Source organism: Pinus tabuliformis, chromosome 2_2 (assembly GCF_031772625.1).
Source record: "Pinus tabuliformis cultivar Carrire ecotype Pingquan chromosome 2_2, CPIR1, whole genome shotgun sequence".
NCBI lineage: Eukaryota > Viridiplantae > Streptophyta > Pinopsida > Pinales > Pinaceae > Pinus > Pinus tabuliformis.
The window spans coordinates 16,102,098-16,123,082 of NC_142300.1; the positions used below are offsets into that span (position 1 = coordinate 16,102,098).

At 36.1% G+C, this 20,985-nt stretch overlaps 1 protein-coding gene across 1 annotated transcript; it reads right to left on the minus strand.

Moving 5' to 3' along the window:
- Window positions 1-747: 747 nt before the first annotated feature.
- On the minus strand, window positions 748-20,713 carry LOC149191317 (protein STAY-GREEN homolog, chloroplastic-like). The gene is made up of 5 exons (XM_089404168.1): window positions 20,317-20,713; window positions 20,043-20,216; window positions 19,662-19,829; window positions 19,404-19,550; window positions 748-1,189 (listed from the first exon to the last, which is right to left on the minus strand). Exons 1-5 carry the CDS (start codon window positions 20,602-20,604, stop codon window positions 1,043-1,045), a joined length of 924 nt encoding a protein of 307 aa, XP_089260294.1. The 5' UTR covers window positions 20,605-20,713; the 3' UTR covers window positions 748-1,042.
- Between the last annotated feature and the right edge of the window lie 272 nt (window positions 20,714-20,985).

Here is a 20,985-nt window from a genome sequence, read left to right on the forward strand (position 1 = left end):
CCACAATTTCAAGGTGACTCCATTACTCCAAGAAATTCCTATAAGTGCATTTATGATCTAGAAATAATTTATTATGTGTTATTTTGGTTTAGGGCTTATCATTAGGTGTTTTTCTATTCTTTAACTACTTATTTATGTTTTTTCCTTTTTTTCTACATTTTGAAAAGAATTTTCATGTTGTGCAAGAATATATTAGCTAAATCCCTAAGCTGTAACACAAAAATTGAAGAAATTTGTGAATACAAGCCTGAAGTTAAGACATCTCATATGAAAAAGGAAAATGATTTTGCAGGGACTATTAAGGATGAGGTTCTAGTTATGGAGAGGGATGATTTTTTATTTTTTTTAACAATTACTATAGGTGAGGCATAAATAGATTTAATTATCACCATATTGATATTGCTACACATTAAATTAGTAGTTGCATGACAATGCACACCTCTGAAAGTGACAAAACAAATGATAAAATGACACCACTTGTTCAACAAATTTATTCTAATTCAACCCCACAACCCCTTCTGTAGAATCTCCAATTCCATCACTAAATCAAACTCAATTCTCCATAACACCCCTTCCTTTTTGTACAAATATTCAAACTCATTTTTCTGCCCCCACACATAACAATCTAACATAAAACCAAACCATCAGAAAAATAATATAAATACCCAAGCAAGAAAATCCACCATCAACATTTGATATCATTGGCTCAATAAAAACCATCTACATAACTTTAAAACCATACAAAGAAACTGTTAAAATCTAAACTTTATTGTTCATAAATGTCAAGCTATCACATGGTACAAATAAAGATATACTAAATTACAATATATGGAAAAGTAACTTCCCTGGGTGAATATTTTGTTACATTGACGGTTTACAACGGCCTACACATAGCATTACCCCTGTTAGTAATGGATATTTTTCTATCCATTACCACATATGTTATGTAATATACATTGGAATATTAAACTATATGAATAATTGTAATACAATTTAAAGAATAATTGTAATACATACAACTGTACAAAATAATGTATGAGGATTAGCTAAATTGTTCAACATCTTCTGGTCGTAGAAGAACGCTAAATGGAGGAAAGCAACAACTACATGGTTCTGCGCAATGACTAGGCATCTCCAATTTTCCACCATCAAGCTCGTCCAATTCCTTGTTCAAATTGCTAGGTGCACCCTGTTCATTATTCTTAAATGAGTAATGATAAAATATAAAAAATAAATATAATTATAATAAACAAGATTATATGATTATCTAATTATAACTCAGCAAAGATCAAAACCATTAAACAAAATTCATTGTCCCTTGTAGAACCTAGATGAAAAAGAAACCAATCATTCCACCCAACCACCAAAATTAAATCTAATTAATATATATTTACAATTATTTTATATACATGTAAATTAACACGTAATAATATAAAATTAAACCAAATAAATAATATTGTACATAAAATTCATTTACTTAATAATATTTATTTAGGATATTTTCTTTTGTTGAAAATGTAACAAATAATTGCTATCTTGATGTTTATATATTTGTATATCTAATATTTTTTTAGATAAGAAAAGGAAAAAAATATAATCTATTTTTATAAATTTAAATAATTTAACAATTTTATAATTTATTTATATTTAAATATTTTCCAATTTTTAAAATATATAAATAAAATAAATTATATTTTTTAATTAATTAAAATATGTATGGATGATTAAATTAAATGATTATAAGTTAAATATAAAATATCTTCAAATTCAAAGTGGTTGAATTTAATTATATTGATCTCTGTAAGGTCATGTTTTACAATTATATTTAATATTTTGTTTATTATTTATGAATAATTATTTAAGAAGTTTTATATAATTTTTTTTAATAAAATAATAATAATAAATAAATAATATTAATGAGTTAATAATAATAATAATCAATAAATAAATAACATTTTGAATACTTTAGTATTAAAAATTAAAAAAATTGAAAATAAAATCTTTTAACAATGTTTTAAAAATCATTATTATAACTAAATTGTACCTGCGCATAATTGATATTTAAAATTTAAACAATTTTTTGTTTTGTTGTGAAAAAATATTTTAAAATAAAAAATAAAATATTTAAACTACTACATTTCATTTCTATACTATTTTTATATATTAATGCAAATTATTCGGTTTTATTTATATATTGACTTCATTTTCATTTTCTAACTTTGCAAGTTATAGGTCCATATGGATCATGTCTTACCAAACGTAAGTTATGGGTATTGTTGGGCAAAATGGGATTAACCTTGTAAGTCCAAATGGTTAACGGTTTATACCATCTACATCTAGATGAATCATGGCTTGTATCCCTCCAAAAGGGGGAGTGGAATTGGATAAGCAAACATATGCATTGAATATATGTGTTGGATTATGTATTTAAATAAATTCAACAACGTTGTTTTTCATTTAAAATTAAATATATTTTGTTATTTAGTGTATTAATTATGTCTTTTGAACTCTAACCTTTTAAGCATCTCGGTGATAAGATTTGTGACTCTAACTCGACATGCTTTTTAAACGAATATTTTGTTTTGATCTCTGGTCAAACTTGGAGTCTACGAGTATGATTTGGCGAAGTGAAACATTGAAGAGTCATAAGGAAAGGGTTGTGAGTTTAACTCATCTAATGATTTTGGAGATTTGATGTAATTGAATTTAATCAAGTCAAACTTGGATTCTACGAGTATGATTTGTTGAAGTGGAACATTAAATAGTCATAAGGAAAGGCTCGTGAGTTTAAATTATTGAATGATTTTGGAGATTTGATGCAATTGAGTTTAATCATGTAAGCTTGTCGGGTTAGGTCGAACGATGGATGTATTGCTTTGGAAGGCATTTAGGTTCAAAACTTAGTTTACTGGTCTAATGAGACTTGTTGGTAGTTGTGTTAGGCTCAAGAGTATAGTGATAATCTCACTGATTTGATCTAAGGTCTCCTCAATGACAAGCAACATGTCTACTGATTCTCCTAATTAGAAAACAAACAAAAAGCAAACAAAAACAATAAAACTATGTATTTTGGAATAATAATGGAGTCCATTTATGTCACAAAGCCATCTTTGATAGTGTTATGAATTTTGTAAAAAAAAATCAATTTTAGGTGATTCTTGTTCTTATAATCTCAATCAAATAGATAAATTGTTAAAATTAATTTCAAATAATAGCATCAAGCACACAATTGTTGAAAATGTAAAGAGGGAACGCATAAAATAGTTTCACACACACAAAAGTAACTTCTCTATCAAAATCAACTTCCCATTCATTATTAAAGCTAGAAGTTACTAGAACAACCACTACACGATTATAAAACCACCTCAAACTAGGTTATACAACTTGCTAAGAAAGTGCAATGTGCACAGAAACGAAAGACAACAGTTATTCAACTTGTGTGGTTGTTATAAGACTTTGTATGACCATACATATTTTTTGTATGAATATTTATTTCTATACAAAGCTTTCCTATATGGTTGCTTTTTCAATTTGCTAAAAACCTACAAGTTTATCCTCTTCCTATTGTGCATCGGTTTCTCTCCTTTGCTCACTCAACCTGCTAAATTGGTCAACCATGGATGATATCTCTATCTCGTCTTATTTATGCTTTTTTTTAAACCCTAATTTGAATTTGAGATACAATCGAGATTAAATTTAATCTAAATCATTGATGCATTAAATGCACTTTATTAGAATCAACTAAAAAACATAAGATATTTATCTTCAATTTGCTAAAAACCTACAAGTTTATCCTCTTCCTATTGTGCATCGGTTTCTCTCCTTTGCTCACTCAACCTGCTAAATTGGTCAACCATGGATGATATCTCTATCTCGTCTTATTTATGCTTTTTTTTAAACCCTAATTTGAATTTGAGATACAATCGAGATTAAATTTAATCTAAATCATTGATGCATTAAATGCACTTTATTAGAATCAACTAAAAAACATAAGATATTTATCTTCATCCTACGTGAATTATAAAATAGAATTAGTGACCAATTTTCCAAATTGGTCATTAATGAAATGCCTTGAATCACTTCCTACAAATTCACATTGAAACATGTGAAAGAAGTTTCTGCTTGAGTTACATTTCTCAACTCTCCCTCCTAATGAGACTACACCAATCCAAGTCTATCTTTGAATGCTTCAAATTTCCCTTTTGCTAATAGCTTAGTCTAAATATCAACTATTTGATAATTTTTCAGAAGACAATGGAGCATTATTGCCTCCTTCAAAATCATGTCTCGTATCAAGTGATATTTGATCTCTATGTGTTTCAAGACCTATCATAAAACACTAGATTCTCAAAGAGTTTGATACAACTTTTATTATCACAGTAAATTACTATGGGATCCAACTCCCAATCAAACAATTATGCAAGTAACTTGCGAAAGCTAGATGGTCTCGCAGTTAACAACATTGGCTTCCATGTATTATGCCTTCATAGAGCTAAGTGCCACAAAAGTTTGCTTCCTACTGAATCAAGATATCATCATTGGTTCCAAGCTAAATTTTTCCTATTTGTTGCATTGCCTACCTAATCTAAGTCATTATGCCCCTACAACTTCAATTCACCATCTCCAAAATATCTCAAACCATACTTCATTGTGCCTCTCAAATACGTGAGCACATGTTTTGTTGGGACCCAAATCTCCTACCTTGAATCCACCATGAACTAACTCACAATGTTCATTGCAAAGCATATGTATGGTTAATTGTTGACCAATACATCAAAGAACCTATCAATTCTCTATACAATCTGGGGTCCAAATCTCTGAATTTGAAGTTGTCACTTATTCAAATTAGTGATCATGATTGTGACCATAGGTTTGTAGTTCTTCATCTAAAACTTCTTCAGGATCTCAATTACATGTTTATCCTACCCAGAGAAAATCCCCCCTAGTCCCTACTAAACTTCCAAACTTGACAAGTAATGCATCATGCCAAAGTGCTCCATCTCAAACTTAGCTCCCATATTCATTTTGCACCCTGCAATGAGCTTCTCTACATCTATAAGAAATGATGCATCTACATACATCACTAAAACAAATATATTAGACCCAACATATATATAATATAGATTGGAGTCTACTTCACTTTTGGTGAATCCTATACTTTACAAATTTCCATCTATCCTAGAATACCATGCTCTTGATGCTTGCTTGAGGCGATACAAGGCATCTTCAATTTCTACAAAAATAGGACTCCTTCCCATTTACCTCAAATCCCTAAGGTTGTTCTATATACATTTCTTCCTCGATGATCTCGTTAAGGAAAGTTGTATTCACATCCATCTATCATATCCTCCATCCCATAAGTGAAACTGAGGACATAATTGCTTGAATGCAACTGTACCCAGTGAGTGGAGCAATTGTCTCCTCATAGTCCACTACCTCTTTCTAGGAAAATCCTATCACCACAAACCTTAATTTGAACTTCTGAATGTCACCATCTACAGTATGCTCGATATTATATATCTGCTTGCAACTCACTACTGACTTCCCCTCTGCTCTTTGCACTATGTTGTAAATATCATTATTCATGATGGATGTGCACTCCACCATGGCATCCAACCATACCTATTGGTTTAGAATCTATGACACTACTTTTCAATGCCACCCAGTTTGGAAACTTCTTCAGTTTTCTCTCCCTAAAAGTTCTCTTAGGAGCCTCAACATACCGTTGAGCATCCCTTAATATCTAAGTGAACCAATCATGTCTCCTAACAAAAGTGAAAGGGGTTATTGTCTTCTCTTCACTTGAAGGTTGTGGCACCACTCTATAAGACATTAGTGACCCTTGCTCAACCTTCAAAGCTTCCTTCTCCTCATCCTCTACCATTAGAATAGGCTTATGGGATTTCTTGGATGCAAACTATTAAACTTTACATCTCTGTTCATTATTATCTTCCTCTGCACTGGAATAAAGACCCTATAGCTCTTTGACATCTCACTATAACCCACAAATAAACACTTCCTACATGAGGGCTCCAACATGGTCCTCTTCTCTCTTGGTACATGGATATAAATTAGACAACGATAGATGTAGAAATGACTCACCTCTAGCTTCACATCAATGAATGCATCATCTAGTGTCTTGTTCTTCGAAATGACACGAGGACATCAATTTTGATCATGAATCATGGTCTCAGCAACCCTTATGATGGATCTATCATTTTTCACTACAACCCCACTTTGTTATGGGTTGTATGGAGCAATCAGCGCCCTCTTGGTTCTTGTCTCCTTATAGAAACCCTTAAATTCTTTGTCTCCCTCTTGATTCTTGTCTCCTTATAGAAACCCTTAAATTCCTTGGAAGTATACTCACCCCCATTGTTTGATCTCAACACTTTCATCTATTCCCCTGTCTAGTTCTCAACTAATGCTTTGAACTCCTAAAACCTACTAAATACCTAATCCTTTATCTTTAAAAAGAAAATCTAAATCTTGTAAGAGAAGCCATTGATGAGGGGAACATAATGCATGATTCCTAAAATTTAGCATCAGTGCATAAACATATAATTGCATTAGGTCTAGAATCTCCTTGGACCTATGCTTTTCATTTATGAAAGTAGCTTGGGCATGCTAGCGTGCACCCTCTGCATACTCCCTATTGCTTAATGTTGAAATCTAGAAAACTTGTGACTATATTGCTCAAAATAAGCAACGCATTATGATGCAGGTGCCCCATCTTCTTGTGCCACAACTCCCACAATTTCTCATTATTATGAAGTAGGGCTCGAATAGGTTCACCTTGCAACCTGCAAAGGTTAGCTTCCTTAACCCCTATTACTTGTGCTGCATCTAGGATAGATTCCCTTCATCTAATTAGGACTCATTGGTTCTTGAACTCAATTGCATAGCCTTTATCATGTATAATCAAAATTGAAAGAAATTTAATCTTAAGAACTGGGATGAATAAAACATCATCAAAATCTAAAGAGTTATCTTACTCAAACTGAAAGGGAAAGGTACCAAGTTCTTATACTAAGTGCTTGTTCTTATACTAAGTGCTTGGCATTATCATTGAGATCAACCTATAATCATGAGTTTTACTTTGTTAGACTAGAAAATAACCATTAAGGTAATGTTACAAGACAATATGCCCCACTATTCATATTCCATACATTCCTTGGAACTATACTAGTAGAAAGACAAGATAAAATAAAGAAATCCTTCTCAAACTTGGCAAAAAACTCATTCATCTAGAGTTTCTGCAAAAGTTTTTACTATGAATTGTTGTTTCCATTTACCCTTCATCTTATCTGGACACTATGATGGATAATTATCATGCTTATAATAATAAATCAATTGATTTTACCCAAGCCCTTGTTGTGTTTTTTACCTCTAGCCTTATTTGTCTATCCAAAGAGGGCTAGGTTCTCATCGCCACTCTTCTTGTTGGCTTTTGATTCCATCTAAGTCTACCACTGAATATGGTCATTATTTTTCCTTTTAAAGTTAATAAGGTTCTCATGGGAACAAATATCTTTGACAAATAATTCGCATGAAGCTAGGAAACTATTCAATGGCATGTTCATTAGCTTTGCATCTGTAATATTGTCCCCAACTGCTACAAGTTTATCAGAAATCTATGTGACCTTCATAAGGTAATTGGTAATTGAATTTAATCTAGTTATCTCTATGGCTCTAAGTTTGTTCCAGAATATCATCTTGATGTTTATGTTCTCACTTTGGTAAAGGATAATTAGGCATTGAATATTTCCTTTTTCATCTTATTCTTAGATTGGTGATGAATTAAGTGATTCTTAACTACATCCATAATCATTTGCTTGGACTTCACTTTATTTTTCTTGAGTTTCCAAATGTTGTGGATTTATAAACAAAAGGAACAACATCATTAACAATATTCCTGAGATCATTCTCTTCCAATAAGAGAGTAAACCTAAATTTCCAATACAAGAAACTTTAGGTGCCATTCAATTTTTCCTTGAATCTGAGATTAGTTGATATCATAATTGAGATCTACTACTCAAACTCTGAGATCTGGAAATTAGTCCTTGGAAAAAATATTGAAATCCTCTGACTACTAGTCCTTGTGCCCAAAAATTGATTTACTATTGCAACCCCTTGAGAATCTCAATGAAAGAGAAGATTTGATACCATGTAAAAATTCATAACCTTAGGTTATTGTTATTCTTATGATCTCAAATAAATAAATAAATTGTTGAATTTAAGTTAATCCTAAAATTAATTTTATATCATAACATCAATCACATAATAGCTAAGAACATAAAATAGTTTCACACACACACACAAGTATTTCTTCTTCAAAACAAACTTCCCATTCATTATTCAAAGCATACAAGGATACCTCCACAAGTTGTTAAACCAACAAATTCACGACTATAAAAATCACCTCAAATTGAGTTGTACAACCTACATACAAATGAAAGATAGCAGTTGTATAGATAGAGATTGGATCATTATATTAATTGTCATCCATATCGATTCTTTCATAATGGAAAACTTGGAAGACTCAACGTACAAAGCCATTTTTACCAACGGGTCCCAATCTAGAAAATTGGGGATTGAAAAATTTTAGAGGCAATTTGGGGCATGAAATGAAGTTTTTTGGGATCCAAAAACTCTCGCTTGTGACAAACACATTCTACACTAATAAACGTTTCCAATAGTGCAAGAAAGGCATTAAATGGAGCCTATATACAAAACTTCTACCACTCAGAAGTTGACCCTTCCTTTTGTCCATGATGATTCGAGAAGATGCCATGCCAACCCTTGTTACTCATGGAAAATGGGTTAGACATGTGAACACTATATAGAAGACTCTAGAAGGATCAAAGTTGTAGCTCTAGTTGAGAGTTGAAGTCCAACTTAATCCATAGTCAGCTATCAAGTTATGTTATAACTAGGGCACTAGGAGGAAAAGGGATCTATTCTATTTGCTTGCATTTTTTTCCATAGTAGAGGAAAGTAGGCTAGGTGTGGATAAAGAAAGAGCATAATAGAGGGATATTGTGTTTTATAGTAGCCCACAAGCCATAGGTCTTAGGTAACTCCATAAAGAGTGTCTTCTCCTTTGTACTTGCATTATTCTCATTGCAGACAAAAGAGAGCAGAGTAGCCTCACCTTCCAACTAGGTTTTCTTTCGGAAGGGTTTCCCAGATCATATCTTTGTTTTCGTTATGATTGGTGTGTGTTTGTATTTCATTGTTCTATATTTTATACATTTTATCTATTGCATACATAAACAACAAAAGATCAATAATAACAAATCTAGAATCTAAAAGAAATTAACCCTTCATAATATAAATTTTAGTTTATTTTAATAAACTTGTTGTGATGAATTTTCAAATGGAATATCCACATAAGCTTATAGCCCATATTGGTATCAGATCAGGTTTCTTTGGGTAATTGTGGAAAGTTGCACGAGATCCAAGAAATATTTTTAGCAAGTAGTTGTAAAACCCAGCTATGGCTCATGAATATGTTTATATAACTCTTGAGATATGGAAAAGGACAGATTCTCAAGGTTGGAAGTGCAAATCACATATATCAACCATAATATGAACTTCCTTGTGGTGGCTTTGCCAAACAAGTTTCGAATCAAATAAGACCAAGGTTCCAACTCAGAGGTTAGATCAAAGGAACAATTGGGGGGTAAAAAAGATCCAAAGAAGGATTCCAAGAAAGAACTAGAGAAATATGATCTAGATTTAAATAGGGACGCAACAAATTACAGAGATAACCATAAATACAAAGATACAATAGAAATAATACTTCATTTCATTAATGTAAAATACTGAAATATGCTTACAAACAGAAATGGAAATAAATTAGCTCGGGCGATGGTAGCTTATCTCTAAGGAGAGATGTGGCGGCTACAGGCCTATAAATTGTCTTACAATGAGAGTCGAAGGCCTATTTATTGTTGAAAAATAATGGAAAACCCTAAACATCCAAAATCCTAACCCTAGGAGATGAAGCGCCAAACTATGGGCCCCGTTTTGGGTAAATTGGTACATCAACTTCCCGGGGTCGTAACTTTGGCATATGATTTTCGTTTGATGCGAAAAATACCTCGGTAGAAAGATCTATCCGAGGGCTACAACTTTGGGAAGAGAAACATCGGTCCATGGACCCATGTTGCTCCCATTTTTCCCAAAAAAATGTCGTTTAGGGCCTTAAAACGGCTCCAGAAGTTCAGGACCCTAAAAACTGCCAAAAATAGTAAATTGTGCTACAAATAAGGAAACTGAGAAGCTGAAAGAAACAATGGTGGGGGTCCAAGTGGAATTGGTGAGTGGCCACCAATATCCACCTGGATCATTCATCCCCCCTTAGGAAGCAATGGGCCCCATTGCGTTGAGTTCCTCCATGAGATGAGAAAACTTCTGCTTAACTTGGTCCATGGTGAGCCATTTGCCCTGGTGAAGGAGTTGGCCTGCTTTGACAACTCAATACAGTTAGATCTTCTACTGGCGAGTGTGCTTGATATGCGTGTCCATGATTTGATCAGTTGCAGTTTGTTCCATGCAATCTGGATCTAACTCTGTTGGTGTGAGATGTTCTGCAATGTCGGATGTGTCTAGTAATGGTAGAAAGTATGGCCGAATGCGGTCAACATTGAACATTGGGTGCATTCCAAGGAATGGGGGAATGTTGAGCTCAAATGTATTGTCTCCCACAACCTTGGTAATGGTGTAAGGACCATATCAGAGTGGTTTGAGTTTCCGATAGGCTCCGGTAAGGCATTCCTTTTGTAGATGCAACCAGACTTTGTTGCACACCTAAAACTTGTGTAGCACCCGATGTTGATCATGTCGATGCTTGTACTTGGCATTTGATTTCTCCAGAATGTCATGGACCTGCTGGCGGATATGTTGGATGTGCTCAATGAAGCTATTTGCCTTATCTGTTTCAGACTGGACATGAGACGAATCTGTTTGAGTTGCTGCAGATGGCATGGCCACATCAATGGGATATAGTGGTTGGAATCCCAAGTCCACCTAAAAAGTGTTGTGGCCAATTGAGTTGTGGAGAGCCCAGTTATAGTTGTGCTGAACATAGGGGAGGCTCTCATCCCATGTGTGTAGATGCTTTGAGTTGTACATGCGCAGAATGTGTACGATAATCTTGTTGACAACCTTTGTCTGGCTATCAATTTGGGGATGGAAGGCTGTGGACTTAGTGAGTTTGTTGTCTAGCATTGACCAAAGACTAGACCATAATGTACTGAGGAACTTGTTGTCTCGATCTGAGATGATAGACTGTGGGATCCCAAAGTGTACACACACTTGTTCAAAGAAGAGTTTAGTAGTGGCTTCTGCTGTGATATTCTTCTTGCAGGCCGCCATAATGGCCATCTTTGAGAACCTATCGACGACCACAAAAACACAGTCATTTCCATGCTTAGTAGAAGGAAGGCCCGACATGTAATCCATGGAGATGGATTCCCAAGGTCGACTAGGGGTAGGTAGCGGAGTATAGAAGCCTTGCTTCTTGATGGTCGGTTTGGCAATGGCGCAGGCAGTGCAGGATCTGATGTACTTTCTGACATCTTGTTGAAGATTCAGCCAATAGAAATACTTTTGTAGCACTGCCACCATTTTCTTGACCCCGAAATTCCCAACAGCCCGACTATAGTGTGTTTCCCATATCATCTTGACACGCTCACTTAAAGGAACACAAAGGTGACCCAGGTGGCATAACAGGGCATCTTGGAGGTGAAAATCTGGAACATGATGGCCCTCCAAGAGTGTCTGGTATGTGTGGTCGAATTCTGGGTCGCTTTTGTAGAGAAGTGGCCAATCAGAAGTCTCGTGCCCACAAGAGTTGAGCACGATGGTTAACGCCATGATCAGTGGTCGACTGAGGCAATCTATAACATTATTGGTGCTGCCCTTCTTATACTTGATATTCAAATGGAACTGTTGCAGGTATGTGGACCACTTCTGATGGCGATCATTCTGTAACTTCCCTTGCATCTGTGTGAATTGCAGGGGCCGGTGGTCTGTGTGGATGACCGTTTCATTCCTCAAAACGTAATGCTTCCATTTTCTGCAGGCCTGCACAATGGAATACATCTCTTTGTCATAAGTGGGATACTTCTGGACTGTCTCTGAAAGTGTCTCACTGTGATATGCCACTAGATGCCCGTGTTGAGTAAGGACTGCCCCAATAGCATAGTCAAAGGCATCTGTCTCAATCTCAAATGGTTGTTACAAGTCTGGTAACGCGAGCATTGGTGCCAAGCAGAGGCGATGTTTCAACTCTATGAATGCCTTATGTTGAGATTCAAACCAAAAGAATTTATCTTTCGCTCCTCCCTTGGTGATTTGACTCAAAGGCTAAGTGATATGAGAAAATCCCAACACGAACCTGCAATAGAAGTTGGCGAGACCCAGAAAGCTTTGAAGCTCTGTCATAGTGGTTGGAGATGGCCAATCCCGAATGACTTGGATCTTGGTTGGATCCACAAGCACCCCTTGTTCATCAATAATATATCCCAGATACTGAACTTGGGTCATGCCAAAAGTGCATTTCTTCAAATTGGCACATAACTTGTGTTGCCGCATTGTTTGGAGAACCTGTCGGATGTGGTGGAGGTGCTCTTCCCAACTCTGGCTGAAGATCAGGATGTCATCCAAGTATACCACTACAAATGAGTTGGTGATTGGCCGCAAGATGTCATCCATTAGCCTCATGAAGGTTGTAAGAACATTCGTCAACCTGAAAGGCATAATCAACCATTCGAAAAGGCCCTCCTTGGCTTTGAAGGCAGTCTTCCACACATCGAAGGGTTCGATTGGTACCTGGTGATATCCTGACTTCAAATCGATCTTGCTGAAATATTTTCCCCCCTTCAGTTGGTCCAAAAGATCATCAATCCGTGGGATCGGGTACCTATTCTGCAAGTGATCTTGTTCAGCTCCTGAAAGTCTATACAAAATCTCCAAATCCCATCCTTCTTCTGTACCATCATGATCGGGCTTCGACAAGGTGATGAAATCGGTCTAATGTGACCTTTCTGCAGCAGCTCCTGAATCTGCCTCTTGATTTCATCGTTCTCCAGAACGAAGCATCAATAGATTGGTCCATTGGGCAGAGACGCACCTGGGATCAGATCGATGGAGTGCTTGACCTGACAGTGCAGAGGAACCCCTGCGAGGGAGGTGAAGATGTCCTCGTACTCCTCCATGACCTTATCCATCTGTAGTTGTCATGCGGAGGGGCCTTCTCTGGAGGTCGTGGCCACCGTCTTCTTCTTTCCTTGAAGGCGTATCAGGAGGAAAACAAATTTCCTAGTTTTAGAAATGAGCTTACTACATTGTTTTGTAGTAACCAAAGAGATGTCGGTAGGCGGTGCTACCTCCGGTATCCTGTACAACTCATTTCCCAAAATAACAATAACAGCACAAGGCCTTGACTCATATACAACATGTCTCTTCCACAAGTATGGTTGGCCTAATAATACATCACAAACATCAAAGGGAGCAACGTCACACAATACCTCATCCGTGAAGGGCTTGATGTTGTATGGAAGGTGACACTATTGGCTCACGCGAAGATCCCGTCTTTAGTGAAGCCACCTGATGGTGTACGGTTGTGGATGTGTTGTGGTCGATAAGTCTAGCCGCATCAGGACCTCTACCGAAATGAGGTTCTTTTGGCTCCCGCTACCAATAATGAACTGTAGCAGGGAGCCTTTTACCCACATCTAGGAGTGGAAGAAGCGCTCCTCCTCCTCTGGATCTTCGGGTTCCTCCTTTTGGATCTTCATGGTGGCAACGGTGGCGTTGGGCTCCGCATCGATAATCTGCTTCCCTTTGTCATTCCCTTTATTGGGTTTTGACTCAGAGTCTGAACATGCATCTGATTCCAAAGACTTTAGCTCGACCACTAGTGACTGCTTGGCCCGACACTCACTTGTGTTGTGAGTGGAGCTCTTATGGAACTCACACCACTTTCCCGTGTCCTTCTTCAGCTTTATGGTGTTGTTCTTTGCTTGTGGCTTTGGCGGGTTGTCTCGGGCCACCCCGCCTTGGCTTTGTCCTTTGTTTAGTGGTTTAGGGGCGCCTTTCCTTTCCTTCAGATTTGTAGATCCAAAGTCTCGTTTCTTCTGTTTAAACTTCTTCTTGATCTTGACAGCGTATCAGTACGTCGTGCCGAGTGAGGAGATGTCCAGGAACTCCATCTCATCCTGGATGTACCTGTGTAGGCAGCCACGGTATTTGAGTACCAAATGCAACTCAAAATCCTTGATACCCAACTTTGTGCGAAGGGTATGAAAAATATTGGTAAACTCCGGCACGTCTTGGTCCTTTCCCTACCGCAGCGTGGTCCAATTTATGTATTTATCCTCATAGCTTTTGACAGGGTAGTACTGCTCCTTGATGGCATTCCAGAATGAATTCCAAGTGGGTGCGACTGAAAAAAGTGAGGCCGTACTTTCATCCTTCTGCTCGCAGTAGGTTTCCCACCAGTGCTTGATGTAGGGGGTGGCTTTGAGAAGAGCGAAAGTAATCTTTTCCCGACCAGAAAAATCATGAACAAAAAAATACCCTTCTAACATATTTAGCAATTTATCTACAACGTCTGCATCTATCTAACCCTCAAATATGGGAATGTCAAAGTTAACTTGTACGTTGAAGGGTGTGGCGCTTCCAGAGTAGCTGCTGGAAGTAGATGTGTCACCGCTGGGTAGCCACTAAAGGATCTGGGCAAAGTTGTCCATCATCGCTTTCCTTTGTCGCTCGAGGGCCTCTTCGAGCAATATTTTGATAGGATCTCTTGCCCCCTCGTCTTTCTTTTCATCCGCCATGGAAGGTTGTCAAGATTTGCGATGTTGGTCTTGCAAAGGTTCAACCAGTTCAAGCCTTAACTTCTTATATCCCGACCTTGTTGGGGACATGCAAAGAAAAATAGAGAAAGAGCAGACCACTCTAATATCACTGATCTGGATTTAAACAGGAATGTAACAAATTACAAAGATATCCATAAATACAGAGATACAACAGAAATAATACTTCATTTAAATAATGTAAAATACTGAAATATGCTTACAAACAGAAATGGAAATAAACTAGCTCGAGCGATGGTAGCTTATCTCTGAGGAGAGATGTGGTGGCTACATGCCTTTGAACCATCTTACAATGAGGTTCGAAGGCCTATCTATTGTGAAGAAACGACGGAAAACCCTAAACATCCAAAACCCTAACCCTAGGAGATGAAACACCAAACTATGAGCCCCGTTTTGGGTAAATTGGTACATCAACTTCCCGGGGTTGTAACTTTGGCATACGATCTCTCCATTTGACGCGCACAATACCTCCTTAGAAATATCTTTCTGAAGAATACAACTTTGGGAAGAGCAACATTGGTCCATCCATGGACCAATGTTGCTCCCAGTTTTCCTAAAAAACATCGTTTAAGGCTTCAAAATGGCTCCAGATGTTCAAGACCGGAAAAACTACCAAAAATAGTAAATTGTGCTACAAATAAAGAAACTGAAAAACTAAAAGAAACAATGGTGGGGGTCCAAGCGGAATTGGCGGGTGGCCACCAATATCCACCTGGATCAAAATAGCAAACAAGTTCAAGGGTTGTGAACCCCATTAATATTCCCTCTTCAAGATAAAAACAAAGGTGGACATCAAGTCATCTCAAGGTGAGATCGATACTTTGAGATTAAATCACTGGTTGTAACAATGATATGTTTGCTTTAGTATTCACCAGATACGCAAGAAACAAAAAAAAATCATTTGATCTTTTGAAATTAGAGGACCATGCTCTGAGCTAGAAGGAAAGCCGCACGGAAACCATTAGGGTGGAGGGTGATCCTCCAGTAACTAGGTGAGCAGATTTTAAAACTCTCACAAAGTCTCTATTCTACCTTATCGGGTAGATAGAGGACCAATGGGTCTGGTGTCATTACTTCAAGAAGAAACAATGGTAAAGTGTACAAAAGTACACCAAAGAATTCACGAAAATGGAAATAAAGGTGGGTATCTCTCCCAAGAACATAGATGTACTCCTCAAGTATCTGGGGGGGCCTACATAACCATTTATGAACAAAAATGGTGTTGTTCAAACCCAAAACAATCGATTAGGATTGTGTAAAAGCACAATACCTAGCAAACATGGGCCAAAAGAAAGGATAGTCAAGAGGTTCAAAGCAGAAAGAGCACCAAGAAGCTTCTAAGGAGAGAAGAAGGGAAGGACAATATGACAACAAAAACCACTACAACGTTGATGGTCACACAAAGAAATTTTTTTAGAAATTGCATCCAATATTGAACTTGAAGAATCGAAAGAAGGATGAGAAGAAAATTAATATTTATCGCCATAGGTGCAAGCAATTAGGTGGAAAGAAGCTTCAATGTGGATGAAAAGATTGTATTCACCTTAATGTAGAAGAAGGTGAATCTAAGTAGTCTGCATTAACAAGAAGAGAAGGAGATGACCAAAGTCTTCCATATAAAGTTTTAGGTCAAGAAGACAAAGATTGATGCATTGTTTGACTTGGGTTCACAAGAAAATATCATAGCATTGGATCTGATCAACAAATTTAGAACAAAGGCTCGTGATCATCCTAGCCCATATCCAATGGGAAATGTCAACAATGAGGTAAAGATAAAGGTAACCAAACAATGCAAAACTAAATTTGCTATCAGTGTTGATTTTATTGATGAAGTAGAATTGGATGTAGTTCCACTTGATATATGTGGAGTTATGTTTGGGGGTCCCTATATGTACATGCAAGATGCAATATTCATGTGGAGAGTCGATCAATATTGTCTCATAAAAAATTAAAGATCATTCATCATCAACATGCACAAGGGAAAGTCAAATATTTCATGGGTAAATGCCAACCAAACTAAGAAATTGCTTAGTTCTAGAAAGAATTGTGTTTATTAGTCTTAAGAGAAAATTAATATGTAAAAGAGTTAATAAGAACAAATGCATCTCTGGAGGGGTGCACTAAAGAACTTAGACAACAACTTGAATATTTGCTACATGCACAAAGGGTTGTGTTCCAGAAGTTTGAAGGGATACCACCCAAGAGGGATATGGAGTACAAGATCCAATTATTGTCGAACTCTCCATTTCCAAACATTGGGATATACAAAGTGTATGTTCTAGAAGCAAACGAGGTGAAGAAGAAGTTGTGGTAGCTGCTAGACTAGTGTGTTATTCGACCAAGTACAATTCACCATGTGGGCCACCGGTCATAATTATGTCAAAAAGGATGTAACTTAGTGAATGTGCATTGATTAAAGAGCATTAAACAAAATTGTGTTCAAGAACAACCCCCTACCTAGGATTAATGACGTTGAACCAATTGCAACAAGAAAAATACTTCACCAAGATGGATTTAAAATTAGGGTATTACTAGGTTCAAGTCTTCTCATGCTTAGAAGACTACCTTTAAAACCAAATAGGTGCAAATTGGGTGGAGCACATTTCACACTTGATACAAGTGCTAGAGACTTTGAAGAACCACTCGCTGTTGGAAAATCTTAAAAAATGTGAGTTTTCACAACAGTGTTTGGTGTATTTATGTTATGTGATTAATGGAGGGGAGCTCAAGATAGATCTTGCCAAGATGGAGGCCATCATGAAGTGGTTGGCGCCTACACATGTTTATATGATTAGGAGTTTTGTTGGGGCAATGCAATACCTAATGAAATTCATAGCCTCTTTTCCAATAGTAGTTGCACCCCTTTGCACCATAACGTCGAGTGGTAAGAGTTTATAGTGGGGGAAAGGTCAACAGAGGGCCTTTGAAGAGTTGAAGAACAAAATCACTCAAGGATTGATTCTTGCATCATGAAACCTACAACATCCCTTCAAAGTGGAGATAGATGAGAGTGGGAATTCAGAAGAGTAGTCTTATTGCAAGTAGTGTTTCATGGAGCAGTTCTCCACTACCCTACCTATGAGAAGGAACTCTATGACCTAATACAAGCTGGAGAAAAGTGGAAACACTATCTAATAGGAAACGAGACAATCATCCACACAAATCAACAGTCTCTACAATCCCTGCGGGCCTAGAGTAAGTTACAACAAACCAAACAATACAAATGGATGTGGTTTTTACAAAAAAATCATTTAGTTATCAAGTACAAGAAGGAAAACACAAACAAGTTGGCCCACATGCTTTCAAGGCCACCCACATCAAAAAATCATAGCTTTGGGAACTCTAATGCACATGAGAGGGATATACAGAGGATGAAAACTTTAGAAAGGTGTATCAACAGTTACAGGGCTAGAGTCATGTGGACAATAGTGACAATACATTGACTATCATCTCTAAAACACTTTACTCTATAGGTTGGATAAGTTTTGTCCCTAAATGTGAGAAACAACAACTAATTAGAGAGACTAACACCTCTAAAGTTGCAAGGCATATTGGTGTTGGGAAGACAATTGCCAAATTTCCAATTTGCAGAGATATACACATTGACCCAAGAAACAAAAAGATGTAAATATATATTAAAATAGATTTTAAAACTATATATATTTTTAAGCTCCAATTATATATATATATATAATATAATATCATAATAATTGATTTTTTATTTTAAAATTATTTAGAATATCTAGAATTAAATAATATTTTAAAGTTTAATTAAGTTTTATATAATTTAATGACGATCAGTGTGTTTTTAGAAATCTTTTTTCCATTAAAGTTAAGCCTTAACAAATCTAAATATCATAATAGGTGGATGTCAAATTTATTTAGAATAATTTAATAAATAATATTTTTAAATAAATTATTTTTAAAATAATAATTAAATATAAATTAAATGATGCGAAAGAAATATCATGATGACTCTAATTTAATTGGATTTCAGATTTATTTAGAATAATTCAAAATAAATAATATTATTAAATAAATTATTTCCAAAAGAATCAATTCATGAAATCTAAATATATTCATGAAATCTAAATATCATAATAATTGGACATCTAAATATCATAATAATTGGATTTCAAATTTATTTAGAATAATTCAAATAACAATGTTTTTAAATAAATTATTTAAAAAAAATCAATTAAATGTAAATTGGATAATAGGAGAGAAATAGGATGATAACTCTAATTCAAGTTCAATTTCCACATATAACATGTGAGAAATATTGTAATTGGTCTAATTCAAATTCAGTCGTTATATGTGAGATATATTGTGATAAGTCTAATTTAAATTCAATTTCTACATATAATATATTAAACTCCTCTTTGTGATATTATTTATATAAATTACCAATTTTAAAAATATAATAACAACACGAAAAGACAAACTTATTGTAAATTATCACAATCATGATCTTAAAAATCAAGAGAGTAGGACACAAAGGATCAATTCACTTACCTTGCATGCTTCAGCCAAAGATCCCCAACATTCCACACGTTTGAATTCTTTGACATTGGAATGAAAATACACCCAAACTAGTGCGGTCTCCAGCTCTGGGTGCTTCTCAAGCAGAGCCCGGTCCCCATGTCTGAACGCCTCCAGCACCTGTAAATTCATGAATTTGTTCATTAACCCAACAATCTAATAAAATTAATTGGAAATACACCTCAAACCCTGGTGAAAAAACAAAGAAATGAAGGAAAATAGCAGGCATACCACCGGCAGTTCCTTGCGGAAGATGTAAAATCTAAGTCTAGCGATGGCGTCCAGGAGCCAGTGACCTCCGCTGATGTGACAGTGAACGTGCAGAGACATTTTGCCCTGAGATTTCTTCCACTGCGCAAGAACTTCGTCTCTCTGTAACCTGTTATACCATCCCTGCAACTGTGCACATATATAAAGAACTCGCAGGCTTTAAACTTCTGAGCTATAAAAATCCTATTTTGTGCACATATATAAAGAACTCATAAGCTTTAAACTTCTGAGCTATAAAAATCCTATTTTGCGCACATATATAAAGAACTCGCAGGCTTTAAACTTCTGAGCCATAAAAATCCTATTTTCAAAAGATTCAGCAAAAACAGAACACAGACCGACCTGATCTTTATTGATTGTTTGAGAAATAGCCAGCGTTAATTTGGCCGTGATGTCGCTGTGTGTGAGCGTATAAGTCCTGGGAAGATGCGCCGGATGTTTCTCTTCATGTGTTCCAAGAAATAGAACCTTGAGCTTCGATGCCTGGAAGATTGCAGGCCCAAACAATCTCGCCACCTACCAAACCAACGCCAAGATTCAGCCCTCATAATTAATTAACAGAGCGCAATGAAAAAAAACTTTACACAAGCAAAAACTATGATGAAAGTTAAATTACCACACGACTGGTAGATCGGGGGAAGCTGCTATTAATTCGATGTCTGTTATTGCACTGTAACTGATGCGCGACCAGGCCATTCCAGGGGCTATCGCCCGCCAGAAACCTGGAGGAAAGCTTTACCTTCGATTTCCTTTTGAACTGAGACTGTGAATTCTGTGGTGCAGACGAAATCCGTACAACGGATGGGGAGAAGGAGTAGCAGTGCTGTGTTTTTCCTGCAGAGATTCTTGCCACCGCCATGGCGGGGGTTTCTGATTTAATTCCAAAGGTTGTTGCAACCGCCATGGCCGGAGCTTCTTATCTATCCAATTTCTCAGGCTATATCGCTTTAATGAAGCGCATTATTGTCGAAGCGTGTAGAATAAACGAGGTAGCGGACTTTCGTATTCCGCCTTGCTTTGACTTGTTTGCCGTGTTGTAGACTCTATAAATTTCATTAATCTATTTATTCAGTTTAAAAATAAGGTGGTTTGTGTAGGCTTTATAGGTTTATTTTTTATAACAAGGGAATGAGGATGGGAGTTATTTTCTGAGGAAATAAATTATTTCAAGGGACATTTATATTCAGACAAGAAACATCTATATTCAACTAAGTTTGATATTTTTATATTAATTTTAATGATACACAATTCTATTCTAGTAGCATTTTATTTATATATAGTTTTT